This window comes from Candidozyma pseudohaemuli, assembly GCF_003013735.1.
Source record: "Candidozyma pseudohaemuli strain B12108 chromosome Unknown scaffold00014, whole genome shotgun sequence".
Lineage (NCBI taxonomy): Eukaryota > Fungi > Ascomycota > Pichiomycetes > Serinales > Metschnikowiaceae > Candidozyma > Candidozyma pseudohaemuli.
Window position 1 is genome coordinate 271,736 of NW_020194448.1, and position 22,745 is coordinate 294,480.

The window sequence follows — 22,745 nt, forward strand, 5'->3', positions numbered from 1 at the left end:
TACGGCATATAAGCCAGTGAACGGCACCACACCTGGGTGGCTCCAGGTACTGCTGCAATCGAAAAAACCTCAGAGTGGCTTGCTGACTGTTTACCTGCATGACGTCAGTCTACGTTGGCTGCGAAAAAAAACCTGGATCTCTATTAAAACTAAGTATAGTAATGCATGGGTAGAAATTTTGAAACGAGACGTCTCGTTAAAAGTAAAGTTTGGGTCATAAATTTTCAAGACTAAAGCGCAAGTCTTCGGTCGTCGTCGTCATTGTACGTCACAGGTGTAGTCACAATCTCGCTCAACACCTCAGTGCTGAACTCTGTTATGATTTGACGTAAATTAGTTCTCTTGATAGGCTTGGAAAGGAAGCCAGACATGCCGGAGCTCAAACACTCCTTCACGTTACTCTCATCTGCAAATGCAGTAAGAGCGATAATTGGTTTGCGGAACTTGAGGTTGTTCCTGATAAGCTTGGTGGCTGTTAAACCGTCCATCTTGGGCATCTGCACATCCATAAAAACAATGTTGAAAAACTCGCCTGTGTCGTAAGAGTTCTTGATACAATCCACTGCCTCAACACCATTGCTGGCCATGGTGATGTTCTCGAAACCTTCAAGGCGAAGCATTCTTCTAATGACCTCCTGATTGACTGAATTGTCCTCGGCAACCAAGATTCGGAGGTGAGTCAAATCATCAAGAATACTAGTCTTGCTCCTGCTGTGCTCAGCTGTTCCTGTTGAGGAGAGATGGCTGTTGTGTCTCTGAGGAAGGCTAATATGTAAGCTGCGCTTCAGAGGAGAAGCGGGACTAATTGTAGATCCATTTCCGCTAGGTGATAATGTGGCCTTGCTTGGAGATGTTTCCGTAATCTCTGGCGTACTAGCAACGTCCTTACGCTCACTTGGTGTTTCGACAACATCAAAAGCAACCTTCTTGTTCACCTTTGAGTCTGGGTTGAAGACGTCATTGCTAAACTCTTCCATCTCCTCCTCTGGAACCACAATTTCACCATTCTGAGGAAGTGGTACCGTGAAAGTGAAGGTAGATCCTTGTCCAATCGTAGATTTCAAAGTCAAAGTACCCTTCATCATCTTTGCCAATTGACGACAAATGGACAAACCGAGACCTGTACCACCATAACTTCTCGAAAGAGTTTGGTCACCCTGAATAAATGGCTCAAACACCTTTTCTTGCAAGGCTGGTTCGATACCAGATCCAGTATCTCTCACTTCAATCTGAAGAACCCACGAACGTGGGACGTAAAGCTTTCTCATCTTGTAGATTTTCTCGTTCTTCACAAGCTCACTGTTAGATATGAAGCCAGTGACAGACATGCGGTTCAGGTCACGATTACTAGCGTGTTTTTCCAACTTGCCATCCATTGATTGAGTCACAGTGTGCTGAGGGCCATTAGATGGGAATTGCTCAACGGTCGATGAATTGTCCTTTCGAGTTGTGTCTTCCGTCGACGCAGACTTCTCAACCTCTGCTTCATGAATACCGCTAGATTTGAGAGACTTGAGCGAAGCCAGGGAGGTGCTTTCTTGAAGTGGCGAAGATTTTTCCATCGTTTCAATGGGAGTTTTCACTCCGTTTTGTTGTTCACCAGAGCTGCTGTTAACTGATGTAGCAGGTGACACCAGTGGCCTTGTTCGAGGCGTGTCCGGTAATGACTTGTTGTTATTAAACTGTGAGTTGAAAATAGCATTTTCGTACTCTGCAGTGGAGAGGGTGACGATACTCTGGGCGTCGTCATCATCCTTGGGCTTAGTTTGCACAGGCTTCGTTTCCGACTCTTTCTTCTTAAGCGAAAAGAAACCGTTGGCGCTGGTCTGAGATGTACGACGCTGACTTGCAGTTGTTGACAGATGCTTCGTAAGTGGTGGCATCTCACCTGTAGTCAGCAAGAATTCATCTTTCTTCACGTAGACTCTCTCATAATCAACAGCTTGAGAGCGCTCGTGATCATACTCTCCTAAAAGTTTAAATGTGACATCAACTGAGCCGTCAACAGGTGTAAACTTCAAACTGTTCGACACAAGATTCATCACCACTTGAATGATTCTATTGGAGTCTCCATAAAGAATGAGCTTTCTCAATATGTTTGGACGCAAGCTAATGTTCAAGTTCACACGCTGGTCGAGTGCTAGCTTACCGAAAATGGATTTGATTTGATAAAGGATTTCCAAAACCTGGAAGTTGGATTTTTCAAGCTTCGAACGGTTCAACGTATTCTTGGAATACGTCAAGAGTTCTGTCAAGATATGCAAAAGGAGTTCACCGGATCTGTGAATTAATTTGAGGGAGTCGTGAATCAGCAGGGGATCATTGTCATCCATGGCAATGGAGGTCATACCCAAAATACCATTAAGAGGAGTTCTGAGCTCATGCGAAATGTTAGCGATGAAAATTGTTTTGGACTCGTTTGCGGCTTCAGCTTCGATCTTCGAGGCCTCAAGCTCCTTAGTTCTCATCTTCACACGGTCTTCGAGATGCGAGTACTGCTTCTCGAGTTCCTCAGTCATGATATTGAATGCGTCAGACAATTCTGTCAACTCATCTTTGAAGAGCTTCTTGGATGGAGGTATGCGATCAGGAAGACGAATGCCAGTGGAGAATGCAGTGGATCCGGATGTCACGGAATTGACCGAGTTCCTCTTCGAGATTTGGGCTTTTTCTATGTCACCTTCTGGATCAGGCGAAGGGTCGATAGGTGCACCATCGTCATGGTGTGCACTTGAACCATCACCGTACGGATTATTGCCGTAGCCACCTGTGCTACCACCGCCACCTTTCTTGCCTTTTCTTGATCTTGTGATGGCTTCCGTAGCATTTTTAAGGCGAGTGATGGGTGCCACGAACCAAACAGCTAGTGGGAATGTTATTAGGCACATGAATACACCAATGCCAATGACGACACCAATCATAATGTTCTGAAGCTTTTTCATGGGGCTCTGGAAAGTAGATCTTCGTTGCTCTATCATCACAGTCCAGTAATTGTGGGCGTCGACGTTCATGGTAGCGTATCCCGCTGCAACACGACTGTTATCTAGCGACTTTGCATTTTGAACGACGCCCTGCTGATTAACGATTGCTTCTTTTACAGCATCTGATGAGTCTATCGGGTAAAATCGATTAGCTTCCATGGAAGTTTGACCTTCGACCGGAAATAGTAGCTCGAAACCGATCGCATGTCGTCCGATACCGGCAACCGTTTCGTTCTGGTAGTAGGCCTTGATCAAGGAGACTGAGTATTTGTTATCACCCAGCAGTGTATAGTACAGTAGGGATGACTTGATCATATCGGCGTTTGCAATGACAGTGAGGTAACCAGCCACAGCTGCGGATTCTAGGATAATGGACGAATTGGAGTACACCGGTAGCGTTATCCCTATGAAGTAGGTGGCATTTGCGGATGTGTCATTCGGTAGAGGGCCGGTGAAGTATGCATTTGTAATGGGAGGGTTTGTGTCGGATGCTTGGTTTCTGTTGTCCATGACAGCTGAGGGGATACTTGTGTTTTCCGCCAAGGCATAGAGCACGGAATCGAGAGCCGACGAGACGTTTGTGTTATTATTTCGAGATTCCGCCACGATGTTGGAGTCCAAGTCGTACAAAGCCGCCAGGGCGAACATCTCCGACGAAGATAAAAACAGATCTAGAGCGACCTGGGCATCACTAAAGATGTCCCTCGAGTTATTTCCCGCTCTGTAGTTCAGCAAGGGCTCGCTGACTCCATCCTTTGTGGATAGCCAGTATGTCTGGTAAAATAGATATTGGATGGACTGCTGGACTTGGGTGTTTTTGATCTGGGCGATAACCTCCAACCTCTCAGCACGCAAAGACGCCAAATTACTCAGGAAATAGACACCGGCGACCAAGGCAAGGATGAGAAGGGAGAAAAGCGACGAGAAACCCACAAGAATAATGAGCTGGGGTCTGATCCCGATCTTGAGTCTTCTCCGTTTACCGTCTCGCTTCATGTTTATCAGGCCATCAACCAGGGATGAAAAGTGGGGGCAGGAAGAAAAGCCGAGATGCCAGTATTAATATGAAGCAGGAGCGGAGCGCAGGCTGGGTGTATGGATGGATTCGTTGAGTTGAGGTATTAGGTGTAGTTCGTTGGAGAAAACAGGGATGAGGGTTCGGTATATCGTCAAGCTGGGTGAAAATAGATCCTGGGCTTAGGCACACACGGCGGCACACAGGACGTAGCGAAACCCAGCGGGCAAAAAAAAAATAAAGATGAAGTATGAGGAGAGTCAGGAAAGATTGTAGATTTGAAAGAAAAAAGAAAAATATAGAGACGGAATTTTTCGAACCGGGCTTGAAAAACATCGATGCATTGGCGAGGGTCGAGATCTCGTGAACGCACCAGTGGTCCGATCGCCCAGAGATTTGCCTCACCTGTCAACACACCTGGTCAGGTGGCATTTCTTCATTCGGAGATCAGATCCCGCTGCTTCATGCGCAAATGCAGAAGCTCTTCGTGTGACGATCAAGCTTGGCCTTGGAGGTGTACTTAAATGACACATTTTAAGCAGAGGCGGATTGGATAGATGTACAGATTGTGGCCAGTGCGGGCCCGAGAGTGGAGACCCCCCTATGACGTAAAAGCGAACGGAAAAGAAAAAAAGCCAAAGAAGCCTGGTGGCTAGGGTGGCTGGGGCCGTCAGCCTCGGGTCTCGGCTAAGGCTAAAAAAAGCATGCAACCCTGGGGGCACGAGAAAATGGCAAACAATACGAAAAGGTTGGTTGCATATTGTTCCCAGAGCACTTTTTTTTTTTTTTTTTTTTTTTTTTTTTTTTGAAAATAGCCCCGCGGCCTCTGTGTACCATTACCTAATTATCAGACGTGTGCTCTTCCGCTCTGTGTACCATTACCTAATTATCGGCTGTGCGACCGTTTGGGGCCATCTGGAACGATACCAGGCTCCGAACCGCCGCCGAAATTGTGTTGATTGGGTGAAATTAAGCTACTGTCGCTTAACTTCTTTGAAAACGCTGAAAAATCTCCTCTCAATTTTTTTCAGCCAGCTGGCAAAGCCAAGGGAATGTGGAGACTCGCTCGCTTAATATATAGCCTAGACAGGTCGCTGCACCCTAAGCGATGCCTCACAAGGTTAAGCTTCGACAGGCACTGGGCAACACAGCCGAAATAAGCCATAATCCAAATTTCAAGAAATCCGGGTCTTGGAGAAACAGGGCTTTGAATCGAACAAGATAGCGTTAGTTTAGTTGTAGACGTAGGATGACGACAGCTGCGATGGCCACCACCAAACCCCAATTAACCAAAGCAGTTTCCCCATAAACTTTCCCCCATATTAACCTAGTATGCCCCTTCCGTCGTTCCCTGTTACCCTCCAATACCCGTCGGCAGTGTACAATGGGGTTAGTCGTGGTCGTTTTCTTAGCTGAGCCGCGCTGCTCGGACCGCTGTATAGATTCTCACCGTGTGTATATCTTCTCACCGTTTTCCTGCCAAAACATCGTCATCCCACCAACATGCTTTTCTTGGGGGCTCTTCTGCTCTGCCTTCAGATCGTCGTGGGAACAACGACGTCGGCGTCAGGATCCGCCACAACAACGTCCTCTGCAAGAGGCGACCCCGTCATCACCGTTCCGCTAGCTGCCCTAAGTGGAGACAAGTTCTACAATGCCTATGTCAGCGATGTGGCGGTGAGACTCGACTTGTTGCAACCAGACTTGTGGATCCCCGACCCAAACTACCAGCTGTACTGTAACCGCAGTAACAGCTCAAACACAACGGCGACCTTGTCGTGTAACTCAGACGTTACCTCCCGATACGGCGTCTTGTACGAGGATTACACCACTACGTTCACCGACTCACAAGGCACCGCCACGGCCACCGTGGATGTGGTGGATCGCCTGGAGAACTACGTCTCCATACCGTACCCAAACGGCATCGCTGCCGATGGCGAGGTGGCTATGGCAGACCTCTACTTCGTGGACTCCCAGGAGGTGGTCTATCCGTTGGATCTGTTCAACTTTATTTACGTTAACGACACGAATATGATGGCTGGCGGCTTCGGCTTGGCCAACAACCCCAGAGGAACCGGCATCTTGAACTACCTCTACAACGCCAACTTGATCGAGAGCCGCGGTTACTCTGCTTTCCTTCTGCATGACAACGTGGACGACGACGCCTACGGTGAGCTTTTGCTTGGTGGTGTCGACCGCTCCATGTTTACGGGTGATCTAGTTTCGTTCCCCGTGTTGCCCTACGAGGGCTTGGACTCTGGTTCGACTCTCCCCACAGTCCTCTTGACTGACCTTAAAGTGGTCAACTCCAACACTTCTCAGTCAGTGTCGCTTCTTTCGGGCAAATCTGAGCCAGTGCTCCTCGACCCTCGCTTGTCTTTCAACTTTCTTCCGTTGGACGTCATCATCAGATTAGCCCTCCAAGCAAATGCATTTTATAACAATGAGCGGGGCGAGTGGATCGTCAAGTGCTCCGATGTCGAGGATTCCAACGCAGAATTCCATTACAATTTCGGTCCTTTGACCATCAAGGCGCCTTTGTCGTCGTTCCTTTACGGTAATCTGAACGATACCGGTTTAAGGTTCTCAAGCGGCTCAAAGGCGTGTCTACTCAATGTGAGCCCTTCGTCATACCTCGGCTACAGTTGCTTGGGTCTTCCATTCTTGACGAACGCTTACTTCGTGATGGACAACGACGGAGGCAACATCGCCCTCGCTAACAAGAACACAGACCACGAGGTTGGCACTGATCTTTACACAGACATCAAAACATCCACCTCTGACTACCTGTCAGGGTCATCCGCTTCTTCAAGCCTGCCTTCTCTTAATCCTTCTGCATCATTCATCAAGTCAGGCAGCATACCATGGGCTACGAAAGTCAATACCACCCAAACAGATACAATGACATTCGGCTCAGCAAACTCCACAGCCGCAGAGGCCATTTTGACGCGATACTCACAAGCATCTATCATCTCTGGTGAGGTCATCGTGACAAGGGAACCTTCATCAACCGTGGGTCCAACCACACACATATCGTCAGACTCGTTGTCATCCACTGCTGCTGCAGGCCCAGGCATAGTACACTGGGAGCACGGAAACAACGAAAAGATACTTATCTACTCTACGATTTTAATCTTTGGCTTTTTAGGGGGGTTAATTATCTGATGAATGCCTATATCAATGCTGCTTGAGCTCAATCGCTTCGCTGCCGGACTGAAGACCAAGCTCCTCGGGGGTTGAGGCTGGAATGGACGTGTACCCGTTCCCGTTCTCTTTGGCCGAAGCCTCTGTCTCTTGGTATCTATAATAATTGTACCATAGTATATCGAAAAATGTTATCACCAAACCAACGCAGTTGATTGCGCTTAACCGGTCTCCAAATAGAATCAGGCCAAGCATGATTGTGAGTAGCTCCTTGAAGATACCTGCAATAGACAAGGTGAGCACCTGGGCGACAGACAAGAGCTTGAACTCACATAGCGTCATCATGAACGCCAAGAAGCCAGGAACCACCATCAACCCAAGTACTCCAAGAACACCGTGAATGGCCCAGATTGGCAGAGACACAAATGAGGACCAGCGCTCCACAAAAATGGCGGCAATAAATAGAATCACAATCATCGACGGTGAAATGTAAAAGATTGTCAGAATAGGGTGTTTCGTGTAGTCGTTCTTCTTGAGTAGCAATTGCGTGAAAGACCAACGCAAGCCAGAAATGGCAGAGGCTGCCATCACAAGCACAATGCCCACTGGGTCATGATCATCGTCCAAGGCGTCAGACTCTGCAGAATCCGGCTTTTGGGTCATCATCATGACAGACCCTGTCATCACGACAACAATAATGATCAAGCGCCAATTGAAGCGCTCCAACCGAAATATTAGACCAAAGATCAAAACGAATATAAGACTCGATGTCTTGAGCATCGTATATAGCGACAAGGAGATGAAGCTGATGGACAAGTTACTCAACCCAATGTCGCCTGCTGAGGCAAAACCGCAGGGGAGAATCTGGCGGGCATAGTGACCTGGCGATATGGCCAAAGTGTTCCAGAAGCCTTGTGTGCTGGCGTTGACGGTTGGACGAAGCATGGGACGGAAATAAAGCACCAAAGCAGACAAGCAAAATAGACACAGCTGGTGGAAGGCCGTGACGAAAAGAGGGAACTTGAAATCAAGCCCGCTGCCAAACATCCACTTGTTATAGACCAGAATCAGCATGGAGAAGAAGTACCATCCTGCAATATATAGCAAGGTGGGGCTCTGGGAGTCCGAGACCAGGAGGCGTCGGTCGGCCATAATGAAAGGATATGAATAGATGGAGTGGGATCAGGTCCCTGGAAGCTGTAGAATAGTGCTGGTATACGCGAGATTTATCAGATTGAGCCGCCCGGATTAGGTAAATGTCGAGGTGCCTACAACGGTGAGGTGGACACGTGATATCAAGAAGGCCCCCGGTGTCTCCAAGGAATGTTCGGTGAAGAAATCGACTAGGTTTAGAGAATGGCGAATAAAAGTTATTTCCCTACTATCAGCCCCGCCGTGGGCCAGATGCTGGCATATGTCAGGATCGGTGCTTAGCGACTCTTGGCCTTTGTTGTGAACGGTGCGGGTAGTCTCCTCGTATAGTTTTCACGTTCACGTAACAATGTGATTGGAGGGTTGCAGAGAAGTCAGAAAGGCGAAATTGAAAGTATTGCCATTATTGGGAGTCAGAAGTTAGTGTGTGGTTGGGTGCGGTATCCGAGGATGCATGGCTGCAAAGTGGGCAGCCGTTTGGTCGGACCGAGCTGCGGACCAATCGGAGTCTACAGAGGTCAGTGATGGTTAGAAGCACAGATAAACAGCGTTTTGGTACTTCGGACTTGTGAAATGTGAATTTTGAGTTTGGATTGAAAATGAACGTGGTTTGGCTGCAAAATGGGTAGTACAGCGGTGCACCACGAGAGAGTGCCTCGTTTAGATTGCGAGGAGCACATAGAGCTGTAGGAGGGCTTAAATCCACACGAGGCGGGTTTTGTGTCATTTCAAGGGTCTCGAAGGACCGCCATCTTCACGGTGAAAAATGGAAACACCATGTCTTCTGTGCTTGCTGCGGACTGATGCACAGTGATGCAGCCTGTTGCATCTCCAGAGAGAGGGTGCCATACGATTTACGTGGGTGGTCTCTTACATCGACATAGGAGCTAGGGGAGTTGATCTGAAGTGACAAGGAGACTATTGGAGTCAGGAACTACTAGATCAATTGAGGCTGATAAGCGGAGTAATTACTGGGTCACTGCCCGAGACAAGCCTCCCACATGGTCCCATTGTCCGAGGACTCCATTCGTTGCCCGGCAGTTTCACCAAAGCAACTTATTAATTACACTCCTTGCAACTGAAGCCGATCAGTGACTTGAGTAGTGAAAACTCAGAATGAAATAGTGGTCTTGGTCGCTTAACAATGGGGACCCTGGGACCCTGAGGTGGATGGAGCTGCCCTAGCTTACCCACAATCCTTGAATCGTAAACCCTCGCTCATCAAGTGCCCCCCCTCAATCTCGATCTTCCTCACTCCCGCCTCCCGCTAATCTGGAATAATCAGAACATCTCAGATCCTTAAACTCCACCACCCCATGGTCTCACCTCCATGGCTGCGAAACACAAAGCAACCCGCAGCGGGGTTTCCTAACAGAAGATGCCTAATCTGTACATGCGCAGCGACATTGTTCCCTGCCCGGCCTGAGCTGGCGATAAATCGGTGGATTTGAGGACCAATTCGACCACAGACTTTCATTATTTTTTTCCATGCTGATCCAACCGCAAAGTTCCGTGCTCAGCCTTTTCCCTTCGCACCCAAGCCTACTCTCCCGACAACAACCAAAACGGTACCATCTTTTTGCACTCCCAAAGCGAAAAAACCATAAACATCAATCGTCTGGCAGCCTTGCCTCGTAAATCGTGAAAAATGTAATCTCCCTCTCGCTACCCTTCTCTTGCATACGGTTGCTATTTATATTTGCACCGACGTTCGTGGGGGCCTGCAGGCGCCTTCTCTGACAGGATCTATCATCTACAACCACCAAAAGACCTCCCACTACCCCATGAGCCTTGACGATCCGCTGTCTCTTTTGGCCATACAAAAGGCCTATTTTGCCCAGCGACTCAAGGAGATCACCTCCATAGGTGGTCTTTTCGCTTTGGTGCTCGATAAGCAAACAGAGGCGTTGCTCCTTAGGCTATTCTCAAAGGACGCCTTGCTTCGAATCGTCACCACCATTGACCAGATCGACGCCCCTCGTAAACTCCAGCTGTTTCTCCAGGCCATTTATTTGGTTGATCCGCTGGTTTACAATCTCAATTGCATTTTGGCTGATGTCAAGGTCAGCAGATACAAGATGGGCCACGGGTTATTTATACCCTTTTCCCAGTGGGAAACTGAGAGTTTGCGCTACTTCCAGTCCGCCAAGTTTATGGGCAACCCTGAAGTCATGAGCTACTTTGGCGGCGACGGCTCCACCGCCTGCTTCGTCCAGGCGTCCATGTATCCCTTGGAGTCCAAGGTGTTTCTCACCAACAATGTCCCTTACAACTCCATGCCGGTGTACTTCAACGACAACTGCAGTGAAATGGTGTTGCCGCAGATCCGTAAGGCCGCCAAAGCCATTGTCAACGCCATCATTGTGGCCGAGGAGTACCCACTCATACGTTTCTATGCCCTGCCTAAGGCAACTCACCAGGCAGCCCGTTTGCCTGAGCTTATCGCTGACGAGGTCCAGCGTCAACTAGACGACTACCTCCGTGCCAACACAGACTATCCACCCAAAGCCACGCTAGAGAAGCCCAGAGCTATTCTTCTAGTGACGGACCGTTCCATGGACTTGTTCGCACCTCTCTTGCACGAGTTCTCGTACCAAGCCATGGCCATGGACATTGTGGAAAGTTTGGAGAGAGAATGCGTCTACAGGTACGAGGCGGAAAACGAGAAGGGTGAACAGCAGGAAATGAAGTCTGACTTGGACGCAGAAGATGACGACCTCTGGATCTCGCTCCGTCATATGCATATCATCGAGGCCTCCGAGTTGATCATCAACCGTATCAATGACCTTATCAAAAACAATCCGATGATGGTCGATCGTAGCAAGGCCAAGACCTCTTCTGACTTGATGTACGTCGTTGCCCACTTACATGGCTTCGATGAGGAACGTCGCCAGGTCACCTTGCACAAGACACTTATCGACGAGATTTTGGATATCAACGCTTCCAGAAAGTTGGCTGAGTTTGCTGCCGATTTTGAACAGACCTGCTGTGCAGAGGGAACCTCTTTCGAGGGCATCCACAACAAAAAGTTGCATGAAGACTTGATCGTCTTGCTCGCCCGTGAGGACTTGCACGTCAACGACAAAATGAGACTTGTTCTTATTTACGGGCTCTACAGAGGCGGTCTCGCTGAGTCTGACTTTGTCAAGCTCGCTAAATTCATTGGTGTCAAGAACACGCAGATTGTGTCTCTTGTGCTGAGATGCTTCTACAACCTCCACAAGCTTGACTTCCCTATTGTCAAGAAATCTGTCAAGGACAAGAAAGTGGAGCGCCAGTTCTTCCACACCATCAATAATGAAGGCACCTACAACACGTCGAGATTCGCACCGGGTCTAAAAAGAGTACTTTACAATGCTGCCAAGTACGAATTGGATGAGGACTGGTTTCCTTACTTCCGTGACAAGCCAATTGCCGAGGATGTGCCCAAGGGCAATGGTCTCAACTCAGGCTTGGACAAGACCAATTCGGTCAGAAACCCTAGAGTTAAGGCCTCCTGGGCTCCTTCCGGGTCAAGGCACGGTGCCACGCCCAAGAATAATAAAAACAAACAGCGCATCTTCTGCTATGTTGCGGGTGGTGTAACATACTCAGAAATGAGGCTGGTCTACGAGCTCTCGCAGGCGCTTGACAAGGATATCTACTTGGGTTCTGAGTCCGTTCTCAAGCCCAGAGATTTCTTAATCGGACTTCAGAACATCGATGGAGTGAAGCAGCCGGAACAGCTTGAAATCCCACTTTACGATGAAGTGACTAGACCTCGGACGCGGGCGCCCTCGTATTTGTTCGATGTGCCAAAACCTCCCTCCCAGCAGCCATCTTCTACGCTGTCGCGTACTCCCTCGGCACCATCAACTCAAAGCATAAAACAACCGCCACAGCAGTTGGCCCAATCCGGATTTGGCTCTTCCAGCCCCAATCCCGAATTGCCTCCAGACACAATTGGAGCTAACACGCCGCTGCACTATCAGAAACGGACTAATCAGTACAGTACGGATCTAAGCGGAGAAAACCGCGCTAAAGAGAAAAAGCCGTCCAGATTGAAGAGGTTGTTCAAATAAGCCAAGACCCTGAAGACCTTGATGGCCGTACTCGGAGGAACGGCTTTGACGTCTGTCGGGGATTTTGCGGCCGTTTAATAAGGCTTTTCTAGTAATTGCCATCAAAATTGTAACTTTTTTATTCCCAACCCCAATGGTATTATAGGTACGAACCACCAATACACCACTAACAAACAGCTTACGTTTCAATTAAACCCAAGATTGTGTTCTCTATTTATTTTTTCTCTCTACATCAAATCGCTCGTGATATATCGGAATAGTGAGCCGTTCGAAGCGCTGGTAGTGCAGTGCTGCAACGATGCGCAGATAGCGAGATTACTAAGGCAAAAAAGGTTGCACAACTTCAAAAGGCCGCAACACCACTTATCTACTTTGTTTCCAGGCTCTAGCAAATTTGAACCATGGAACAGGTGGAATACCTAGAAGGAGCGATCTTGCCCAATGTCTTGGACGGGCTTGCCAAGTTGCCGTCCTTTGGTGAAAATTCCAAGTCTCTGGCGCTGTCGCTTTATCAAGTGGCATCTCATGGAAACCACTCCCTGCCATATTTCCCAGGTCCCACGGCCTGGCTGTCTTGTCGATGTGCTGATGGATGGGGTCCCCTCTCCTCAAGGTACAATGACTTGACTCCATGCTTTTTGCAAGGCATCTTGTACGTTCTTGCCGGTGTGCTCATGGTAACGGTCAGTGCCCACCAGCTTTACCAGTTGTACCACAGAAAAATCACCTCGGGCAACAAGGCTAACTTGCCTTACTACACTAGACTCGGGCTCACGGTCTTGCAATTTGCGTTCTCCATACTGCTATTTCTTTCCTACCTGGAGCCATTCGATATCATCAAGCTTGGCTTGCTTTTGAACATTGCATCCCTAGTACTAGCTTTCGGTCTTCATTATCTTGAACACTTCAAGGCCACCATTTCGTCTGGCGTTTTGCTTTTCTACTGGCTTTTCCAGGTGTTCTTCAACCTCGGCAGAATCATCAACTTGAACTTGAGACACGAGAAGCTGAACAACTTCTTCGCCATTTCGATCTTGGCCACCATTAATGCATTCATCGTGCTTCTTCTTGAGAATTACTTCCCTCCGCTTTCCAGCCAGCCATACGCTAAGCAACTTAGTATTGCTCCTTACGATAAGGCTAACGTCTTCTCTCGTATTGCGTTCAACTGGATGGCCCCATTGATGAAGAAGGGTTTCTACCAATTCTTGACTGAGAAGGACTTGCCTTTTTTGCCATCTGAGCTCAAGTCAGGTACAGCTGCTGATAAATTCTACCACTACTGGAACGCTAAACCTAACCCATCTTTGTTCTTCACTTTGGCCAAGGCTTTCGGTGTGCCTTTCTTGATTGGTGGTGCTTTCAAGGGTCTTCAAGATGTTCTTGCTTTCTCCCAACCCCAATTGCTTAGACTTTTGATCAGCTTTGTCAATCAGTACTCCGACTCCTTGGATATCGGTGAGCCAATTCCTCTCACCAAGGGATTGATGATTGCAGTCGGTATGTTCCTTGTTTCTGTGGTCCAGACCGCTTTCTTGCATCAATACTTCCAGCGTGCTTTCGATTTGGGAATGAAGATCAAATCGTCCATGATTTCAGTCATCTACAACAAGGCTCTTGTGTTGTCAAATGAAACGAAACAGCAGTCGAACACAGGTGACATCGTAAACTTGATGTCTGTTGACACCCAGAGATTGCAAGACTTGGTGCAGAACTTGCAAATTATTTGGTCTGGTCCATTCCAGATCGTCTTGTGTTTGTATTCTTTGCACGGCTTGTTGGGTAACAGTATGTGGGCAGGTGTGTTCATCATGGTGATCATGATTCCACTCAACGCTGTTATTGCAAAGACTATGAAGAACTTGCAGAAGACCCAAATGAAGTACAAGGATGCTAGATCCAGATTGATTAGTGAGATCTTGAACAACATCAAGTCCCTTAAGTTGTACGGTTGGGAAGCCCCATACATGGAAAAGCTCAGCTTTGTCAGAAATGAGCAAGAATTGGGCAACTTGAGACGTATGGGTTTGTTTGGCTCTCTTTCGACTTCGTCCTGGAGTATGACTCCCGTCTTGGTCAGTTGTTCCACTTTCGCTTTGTTTGTCATCAACAACCCTGACAAGACCTTGTCAACCGATATTGTCTTCCCAGCCTTGTCGTTGTTCAACTTGTTGTCCTTCCCCTTGGCTGTTGTCCCAATGGTGATCACTAACATTGTTGAGTCTCAAGTCGCCATCTCGAGATTGACCAAATTCTTGAACGGTAGCGAGTTGCAGGCCAACGCTGTCACAAACCTCCCAAAGGCAACCTCTGTTGGTGATGTTGCTGTTTCTATCAAGAACGGTACTTTCTTGTGGTCTAAACAGAAGGGTGAGGAATCTTACAAGGTTGCCTTGTCCAACATCAATTTGTCCGTCAAGAAAGGTGAATTGGATTGTATTGTTGGTAAGGTTGGTTCCGGTAAATCATCGATCATTCAGTCTCTTTTGGGTGATTTGTACAAGCTTGACGGTGAAGTAAAGGTCCGTGGTAAGGTTGCTTACGTTTCACAGGTTCCTTGGATTGTCAACGGTACAGTGAAGGAAAACATCTTGTTTGGTCACAAGGAAGATCCTGAATTCTACCAAAAGGTTTTGAAAGCATGTGCGCTTACCGTTGACTTGAAGATCTTGCCAAAGGGTGATAAGACCGAGGTTGGTGAAAAGGGTATCTCTTTGTCTGGTGGTCAGAAGGCCAGACTTGCATTGGCTAGAGCTGTCTACGCAAGAGCTGATGTCTACTTGTTGGATGACCCATTGTCTGCCGTTGATGAGCACGTTGGAAGACACTTGATTGACAATGTTTTGGGTCCCAATGGTCTCTTGAAGTCCAAGTGTAAGGTTTTGGCAACCAATGCTATTCACGTGTTGTCTATTGCTGACAACATGCACATGGTAAAGGATGGCACTCTTGTTGAACAGGGTACTTACTTGGAGATCATGTCACAAGAGAGAAGTCAGTTGCGCCAGCTTATTCTTTCATTTGGTTCTAAGAGGGGTGATGACTCGACTGTTCCATCTTCCTCTGCTACGTCAGTAAGAAACTCCGATTTGGAAGATCTCAAAGACACTGACAACCTTGCCAGCTCTGAGAACACTTCGGATTCTGAAATCCGGAGTTTGAGAAGAGCTTCAGACGCTACTTTGATCACAGATGAGGAGCGCTTGCTTCGCCTGGCTGATGATGAAGAGGAGGAAGAAGATGAGGACACCAAGGCTAGAAAAGAGCAGTATCAGCAGGGCAAGGTCAAATGGGACGTGTACAGACAATATGCTAAAGCATGTGGCCCATTCAACGTTATCATCTTTTTGGCTTCCACAATTGTTTCGATGACCTTCAATGTGAGCTCCAACGTTTGGTTAAAGCACTGGTCTGAGGTCAACACAGAGAAAGGTTACAATCCTGCTTTGGTCAAGTATTTGGGTATCTACTTCCTCTTGGGATTCTTGTACTCTGTCAGTATGATGTCCCAGATGATTATCATGTGGATTTTGTGTACCATTCATGGATCGAGGAAGATGCATAATGATATGGCGGCCAGTGTTTTGAGAGCCCCTATGTCATTCTTTGAGACGACCCCCATTGGCAGAATCTTGAATAGATTCTCCAATGACATCTACAAGATTGATGAGATCTTGGGTCGTGTTTTTGCTATGTTTTTTACCAATTCGGCTAGAGTCTTGTTCACCATCCTTGTCATCTGTTACTCAACATGGCAATTCATCTTTATTGCTGCTCCATTGGGAATCTTGTACGTCTATTACCAGCAGTACTATTTGAAGACCTCGAGAGAGTTGCGTCGTTTGGACTCTGTGTCTAGATCCCCAATCTTTGCCAACTTCCAGGAATCTTTGAATGGTGTCTCCATTATTCGTGCTTATGGCCAAGTTGAAAGATTTAAGTTCTTGAACCAGGCAAGAATTGATAAGAACATGAGAGCATACCATCCCTCCGTGAATGCCAACAGATGGTTGGCTGTGAGACTCGAGTTCTTGGGTTCCGTCATTATTTTGGCATCCTCTGGATTGGCTATTTTGACTTTGAAGTCGAGCGGCATCAGTGCCGGTTTGGTCGGTTTGTCTGTGTCTTACGCATTGCAGATTACTCAGTCCTTGAACTGGATCGTTAGAATGACTGTTGAAGTTGAGACAAACATCGTGTCTGTCGAGAGAGTGCTTGAATACTCCGAATTGACTCCCGAGGCCCCCGAAATTATCGAGAACAACAGACCACCAGCATCGTGGCCCGAGAAGGGTGAGGTCATCTTCAAGAACTATTCCACAAGATATAGACCAGAGTTGGACTTGGTCTTGAAGAAAATCAACCTTAAGGTGAAGCCCCATGAAAAGATTGGAATTGTTGGAAGAACAGGTGCAGGTAAGTCTTCTTTGACTCTTGCTTTGTTCAGAATCATCGAAGCTGCCGAGGGAAACATTGATATCGATGGCCTTGATACAAGCAAGCTTGGTTTGCAAGATTTGAGACATAAGCTCTCAATTATTCCACAAGATGCTCAAGTCTTCGAAGGTACTATCAGAGAAAACTTGGATCCTTCGAAATCTTTCACAGACGAGAACATCTGGAAGGCTTTGGAATTGTCTCATTTGAAGGACCATGTCCTCAAGATGTACAATGAGAGAGATGAGGACGACAAGGACATGAAGGATGGCTTGGATGTCAAGATGACAGAAGGTGGCTCTAACTTGTCTGTTGGTCAAAGACAATTGATGTGTCTCGCAAGAGCATTGCTCATCCCATCCCATATTCTTGTTTTGGATGAGGCCACAGCAGCTGTTGATGTTGAGACAGACCGTGTGTTGCAAGAAACCATCAGGAATGAGTTCAAGGACAGGACTATCTTGACGATCGCCCACAGATTGAACACTATCATGGATTCTGACAGAATTGTTGTTCTCGAGCAAGGAGAAGTTGCTGAGTTTGATACTCCAGAGAACTTGTTGAAGAATAAGGACTCCTTATTTTATGCCTTGTCTAAGCAAGGCGGTCTTGTCGATGAAGAAGAGACGACAGAAAAGGCCGAGTGATTAGATATATATCAAAAATGCTATTTAATGTGCTTATTAATGATCACTTCTTTTTCTCAAAGAGTTGATATAGTACAAGGGATAGAAATGGTCACGACCATCCACCTCACAAGGCGAGGCATCAGTGATGTGATTCAGAACGTTCGTTTCTCTTGGGTGCAAAGTGTTTGCGTCGTCAAACTCGTAGACAGCGACTATTGAGGAGTCACTCTCAACGTCAAGAGCAGCATAGATCTTGCCGTTAGCAAAAGTGAAGTCTACCAAAGTGCTTTCAGTAGTGAGGGTCTGCTTGTGTGTGATTGACATGTCGGTTCCAATGACGAAAGTGAGTAAGCAGTTGGTTTGTTCGCAGAGAACAGCTAGAATATCTTGTTCTCCTTGCCTAAAGGTCTCAAGTTTTGTGATGGAGATCTCCTTTTTCAGGTCCTCCGTTCTAAACCTTTCGGGTGGAAGATGATTATCGTTCAAGAATGGCTCGACAAATTCACGAAGTTCGATATCTGTGAGCTTTTCGCCTGTGTACCAATTCCACAATACGAGGAAATCATCACCCCCACCACTTATGAGAATATCGTTATTGAAATCTGGGATATGCAAGCTGGAAACAAACTCTCTGTGTCCAAACAACCACTGCTTAGCCACATAGGATTTAGGAAAGTTTGTCACTCTGATGTGCTCGTCACGATCACCAGTCAAGATATACTGCTTGCCCTCGTGCTTCGCTACGAGAACATCACTCAACATAGAGACATGACCGAGAATTGGTTGTAAAGTTTTCTCATCCACAGGCTCATTGTCGTCAATCAGGATGTTGTAGACATCACCAAACTTGTCAGCCACAATCAACTGCGAGTCGTCAAAGGTTGTAGCAATTGCGCAAGGTCTCTTGGGAAAAACTTGTCTCTTCACCAATGATATACAGTTCTCTTGTGAGTGGTCAATTTTGAAGATCACGGCAGCCTTGTCACTATCGGTGGTTCCGATTATGTACTTCTCATTTCTTGACAAGGTTAAGGAACGAATGTAGTTGTAGATCGGTGGGGCTCCAGGGCCTGGTACAGGGACCTTTGGTTCCTTTTTGTTTGTCTTTGCTTTCTTCGCAGGTTGTTCATCCTTCTTGAACTTGTTCTCCTGAACGTCCTGCAACTTCACATCATCGGTCCAAGATCCAATGAGAGCACCATCCGTCAAACGGAACACAAGTAGGCTGTTTTTGACTGTAGCAAAAAGATGCTCGCCGGATTTGTCCGACGTAAGTTTTTGGAAAGGGTGCTTCATCTCGAGTTGGAGATCTGACAGATGAAGGAGGTTGTTCTGTACTTTTTCAGGTTGTCCCTCATCTGTCCTGCACACTCCGTACTTGGCAGACGCATTTTGCAGCCATTCGATGAATCAGCTCTTAGCTCCCCAGCTCCATGGGAACTTCTTTGGTGTAGATTGCTTAGAAGATTTTTCTTCACCGCCTTCCTCCTCATCAGGAATAAATTTTTGTGGTTTCCTTGAGTTCGAAAAATACTCATTCGCTTTTTCCGTGAGAGATGGTGCTGTCTGCTTGTTGAAACTGGCAAAGAAGTTACCAATGCCCGATTGAGAAGACTCTTTTGAGTTGATGGCCATATGAAGTGGGTCATGAAAGTTGAAAATGAAATCATCACAAAGTGCATCCCAAATTTTGAAATTCTTTGTACTCAACCAGGCCTCGACAAAGGCTTCGTTGAATGTCTTGAGGCTGCCATAATGTCTGTTCACAGTCACGTCGAATCCTGGAGGTGCTGATTTGAACTTGTTCATGTACTGGTGGAACCTCATTGTCGAAAGGAGACTGCGAATGTAGTCTTCAAATTGATATCTGATGAAATCGTCGCTTCCAACAAACGCATCCACATCACTGCTAGAGTTCGTGAGACCTTGGATAAACCTCTTGTCGTAATGAGAAAGCAGAAGTTCTTCGCTCTTTCCGCAAGGATAAGAGAGCTGACATGTGTCTAAGTTGACAACTAAGTCAATCTTGTAGTGGGCAGCTTGGTTGAGAATCAACATGTTTGAACAGCCCACCATGAACGAAGATGAGTTGAGCTCGTCAAATTGTTGCAAAGGAAGATAGGGGTTCCAAAAAGATCCCTTGGTGTTGGACACTTGCAATGGAAGACCGAAAAACCGCGCCATTGACAGTCTATCATTAGTCTTTAGAGAAGTCGGTCTAGTCAATGGCGAGTGCTTCTCAGTGTAGTCGCTCAACGGGCAGCCAGAAAGGTCGAGATGATGATGAAGATCGGGTATCAAAGCAATGAGGTTGTTTTGGAATTGCGTCAAAAGCTCCAAATTGTTGTTTGAATAGACGAGAACTCGCTTTTCAAGCAAGAGAGCCTTGAGGATAATGAGCAAACTGGATTTGTAGGTTAGGAGGATGTTGCGAAGGTTGAGGTTGACAAAAAACTCATCCTCCTTTTCGTTCTTCTTATTCTCCAAAAGAGCCATGTCCTCGGGGATCTGAGGTTTCAATGTCAGTTCGTCTTCGACAAGCTTAAACGTACTGTTCAAATTGTCAAAGAGATGCTCCAAAAGGTCCGTATTCGTGAAGTTGGTCTGCTGAAAGTATGAATGGGTGATGATGGAGAGTTTTTCCTTGATCTTGGTGAAGATGGGCTGTTTCCGTGTGATCACCACGACCGCCTTCTGCACGATGGAACGAGTAATGTCCTTATTTCTCTCAAGTTCCTCGGAAGAGAGATCTGCAGTCTTGACCTGACGAACGCATGAACACCCGAAAAGCGTCTCTAAGTGGTTTGGGTTTCCCGTGAACTGCTCAAAGTCTAGCTGGTCGTCTAAGGAGACTGACTTCTCAAAGTCGTAAATAAGATTGAAGTTTGAAAAGGTCTCTTCAAACAAATGCGACCCATCAGGGAGCGCCTGGAACGAGAGGTTCTTGAAGAGCTTCTCGTGCAAGTTGTAGTCAGCATGGTAGTTCAGCTTCCACCACTGCACTTCAGGGCCTCTAACGTGGTGGAAATCCACGAGACACAATGCAAATATCATATCGTCTAGTTTCGACAAGTCACTCTCGACCTTGCGTCTTGGAGATTGCACGATCGGAAGGTTCCTCACATGCACAGACAGTCTTCTGGACGACTTACTGTTCCTTCTAGGTGTAGAGGGCTGGGATTCGGAGTCCACGGATTCAGGAGCGACAAAGGAAAGACCCTGATTGTGATCTGGCTCGGTGATGGGTCTGGAGTTCAGCCCTAGTCTCATGGGCCGGCAAACAAAGTCGTCAGTCAGCAACAGAGCCGAGTTGGTGTTGGTGGTAGTTGGGATCAGGGAGTCGGATTGGGGTCTAGATCGCGAGCCGTCGGAGCGACCCAGCTGGGATTGTGTTCTATGTATCGACAGATCCAGACGCTTCAGGATCCTTAGGGGCCTGAGCGAGAACTCAATGTCTTCAGTGTTACTCATGGTGGTTCAAGTGAGACATCAAGAAAAAGATGGGGTCTATCTCCACGCAGGCCGTTGCAGGGACACAATACAGAAGCGGAAGAGATTAAAATTTATGGTACTTATTTACGGGGTATTCGTGATGTTGAATTACCGGGTATTGGATCAGAAAAATTTGTTTTACGTTTCGAGGGATCGGTGGGTTGTTGAATGAGTGCTGGCTGCCAAGGCCAGCGGTGAGCATAGTCTGTTATGGTAGGTGGGGCCGTGAAGGTCCATTGTCGTATATAGAGTAGGTTTTGGTGAATGCGTGTTCACTGTGATTTTGCAATGGACGCGAGTAAAATGGAAAGAATGGATTTCTTATGTATCTTCAATTGGTATGGTCAATTGGTATGGTGGTGCCGTCGCGGAGTTGTTGAGGCTGAAGTGCGGGTGGGTGCAAACGGCTGAACCAGGCGAGTGAAGAGTGTCAATTAGGTGAAATTCAACTTCAATTCCAATAAGTTTTTATTATTTCTGTCGAAATTCCATCGTCTATTGGTTGCATCCTCCGAGAAGGTTACATCTCCGAGATCAAGCGACTAACCTTAAATGCAACCTTAGCGAGTCGTGTGAACTAACCTCAGGCCGGTCGATCTGACTAAAAAATAGACGAAGCAAAATTAGACCAAATTCTTCTTTCATAAGATTCCCAAGCCACCATGTACCCCTTATCCCCATCCACACCCAATTGACCAATTTAAACTACCCCCATTTAAAGCACCGTATACGTCCCCTAACCTCACCACCTCTGTTGCCTTTCTCACCCTGTTAGCCATGCAGCACTGTGGCTGGATCTAGACCTTCAAAACGTCAAGTCAGTCTTTCTCGCTCTTACCGCCTATGCATGCAATTGGCTTGGATTTACAATAGTTGCTCTCTTTGTAGGCTCGGGCGGATCCTGAGAAGGATGCACTATTACAAAGCCGGTATGACGTTAGTTTGCAATCAGGGTGCGATTTTCACCCTAGCAAGTAAAATGTGCCCAACAAACACAAATCCTTCCAAAGCACCAACACTTGTAAAAATTTAGACATTTTATTAGCTCAATTGATCATTTCTGATTCTCTGCTATTTACCGAGATACCCGAACTCGACATCATCGGCTTTCTCCGGTTGCTCTCACGTGGATCTGTCAACTCGGTCCCGTCCACTCCTTGCATGAATCCCCACTATATAAGGACAATAGTTCCCCATCCACAATTCCACCTCACACACAAAATTTACTATGACTCTTTCTCAAGGTGACAAGTTCCCATCCGGTTTCGAATTCAAATACGTGCCAATTGAGCTCGAGACGCTCAACCAGGACGACGGTCTTGCCTGTGGCAGACCATTGGGCTTGGGCTTGGACGGCTTGCTCGAGAAGAACCAGGGTGGCAATGTGCTTTTCGTTGCCGTTCCAGGTGCTTTCACTCCAACTTGCACGGAGAACCACATTCCTCCAATTTTGGAGCACTTGAAGGAGTTGAAGTCCAAGAAGAACATCACCACTGCGGTGTTCTTGAGTGCCAACGACCCATTCGTCATCAACGCCTGGGGTAAGTTGCTCTTGAAGCAGCAGAAGATCAGTGCCTCGAACGATTTGCCAAAGATTATCTTTGCCTCTGACCCCAATGCTGCCTTCTCCCAGAAGAACGGACTTTCCTTGGACTTGACCGACGCTGGCCTCGGAGTCAGAACCAACAGATACGCATTGATTGTCAATGCTGACTCCAAGACAGTGTCCTACTTCGGAGTCGAGTCCGAGCCTGGCGTTACGGTCTCTGGCTACGATGGTATTTCATCTGCCAAGTTGTAAATTTTATGAATAAAAGAACATGCCTTCTTCAAG

At 47.1% G+C, this 22,745-nt stretch overlaps 7 protein-coding genes across 7 annotated transcripts; 3 read left to right on the forward strand and 4 right to left on the reverse strand.

Annotated features, from left to right (window-relative positions):
• Positions 1-230: 230 nt before the first annotated feature.
• SLN1 (Sln1p) lies at positions 231-3,977 on the reverse strand (the record flags this gene model as incomplete). Its single annotated transcript, XM_024859780.1, has 1 exon — positions 231-3,977. The coding sequence occupies one exon, from the start codon at positions 3,975-3,977 to the stop codon at positions 231-233; it is 3,747 nt and encodes a 1,248-aa protein (XP_024712162.1).
• Positions 3,978-5,499: 1,522 nt separating this feature from the next.
• On the forward strand, positions 5,500-7,075 carry YPS7 (putative aspartic endopeptidase; the record flags this gene model as incomplete). The annotated part of the gene is made up of 2 exons (XM_024859781.1): positions 5,500-7,008; positions 7,037-7,075. The coding sequence occupies 2 exons, from the start codon at positions 5,500-5,502 to the stop codon at positions 7,073-7,075; spliced, it is 1,548 nt and encodes a 515-aa protein (XP_024712163.1).
• Positions 7,076-7,173: 98 nt separating this feature from the next.
• On the reverse strand, positions 7,174-8,292 carry C7M61_004462 (uncharacterized protein; the record flags this gene model as incomplete). The annotated part of the gene is made up of 1 exon (XM_024859782.1): positions 7,174-8,292. The coding sequence occupies one exon, from the start codon at positions 8,290-8,292 to the stop codon at positions 7,174-7,176; it is 1,119 nt and encodes a 372-aa protein (XP_024712164.1).
• Positions 8,293-10,076: 1,784 nt separating this feature from the next.
• YCF1 (ATP-binding cassette glutathione S-conjugate transporter) lies at positions 10,077-17,437 on the forward strand (the record flags this gene model as incomplete). Its single annotated transcript, XM_024859783.1, has 2 exons — positions 10,077-12,282; positions 12,777-17,437. The coding sequence occupies 2 exons, from the start codon at positions 10,077-10,079 to the stop codon at positions 17,435-17,437; spliced, it is 6,867 nt and encodes a 2,288-aa protein (XP_024712165.1).
• Positions 17,438-17,473: 36 nt separating this feature from the next.
• Positions 17,474-18,715, reverse strand: C7M61_004464 (uncharacterized protein; the record flags this gene model as incomplete). Its single annotated transcript, XM_024859784.1, has 1 exon — positions 17,474-18,715. One exon carries the CDS (start codon positions 18,713-18,715, stop codon positions 17,474-17,476), a length of 1,242 nt encoding a protein of 413 aa, XP_024712166.1.
• A 114-nt stretch (positions 18,716-18,829) lies between these two features.
• Positions 18,830-20,890, reverse strand: C7M61_004465 (uncharacterized protein; the record flags this gene model as incomplete). Its single annotated transcript, XM_024859785.1, has 1 exon — positions 18,830-20,890. The coding sequence occupies one exon, from the start codon at positions 20,888-20,890 to the stop codon at positions 18,830-18,832; it is 2,061 nt and encodes a 686-aa protein (XP_024712167.1).
• Positions 20,891-22,139: 1,249 nt separating this feature from the next.
• AHP2 (Ahp2p) lies at positions 22,140-22,712 on the forward strand (the record flags this gene model as incomplete). The annotated part of the gene is made up of 1 exon (XM_024859786.1): positions 22,140-22,712. The coding sequence occupies one exon, from the start codon at positions 22,140-22,142 to the stop codon at positions 22,710-22,712; it is 573 nt and encodes a 190-aa protein (XP_024712168.1).
• Between the last annotated feature and the right edge of the window lie 33 nt (positions 22,713-22,745).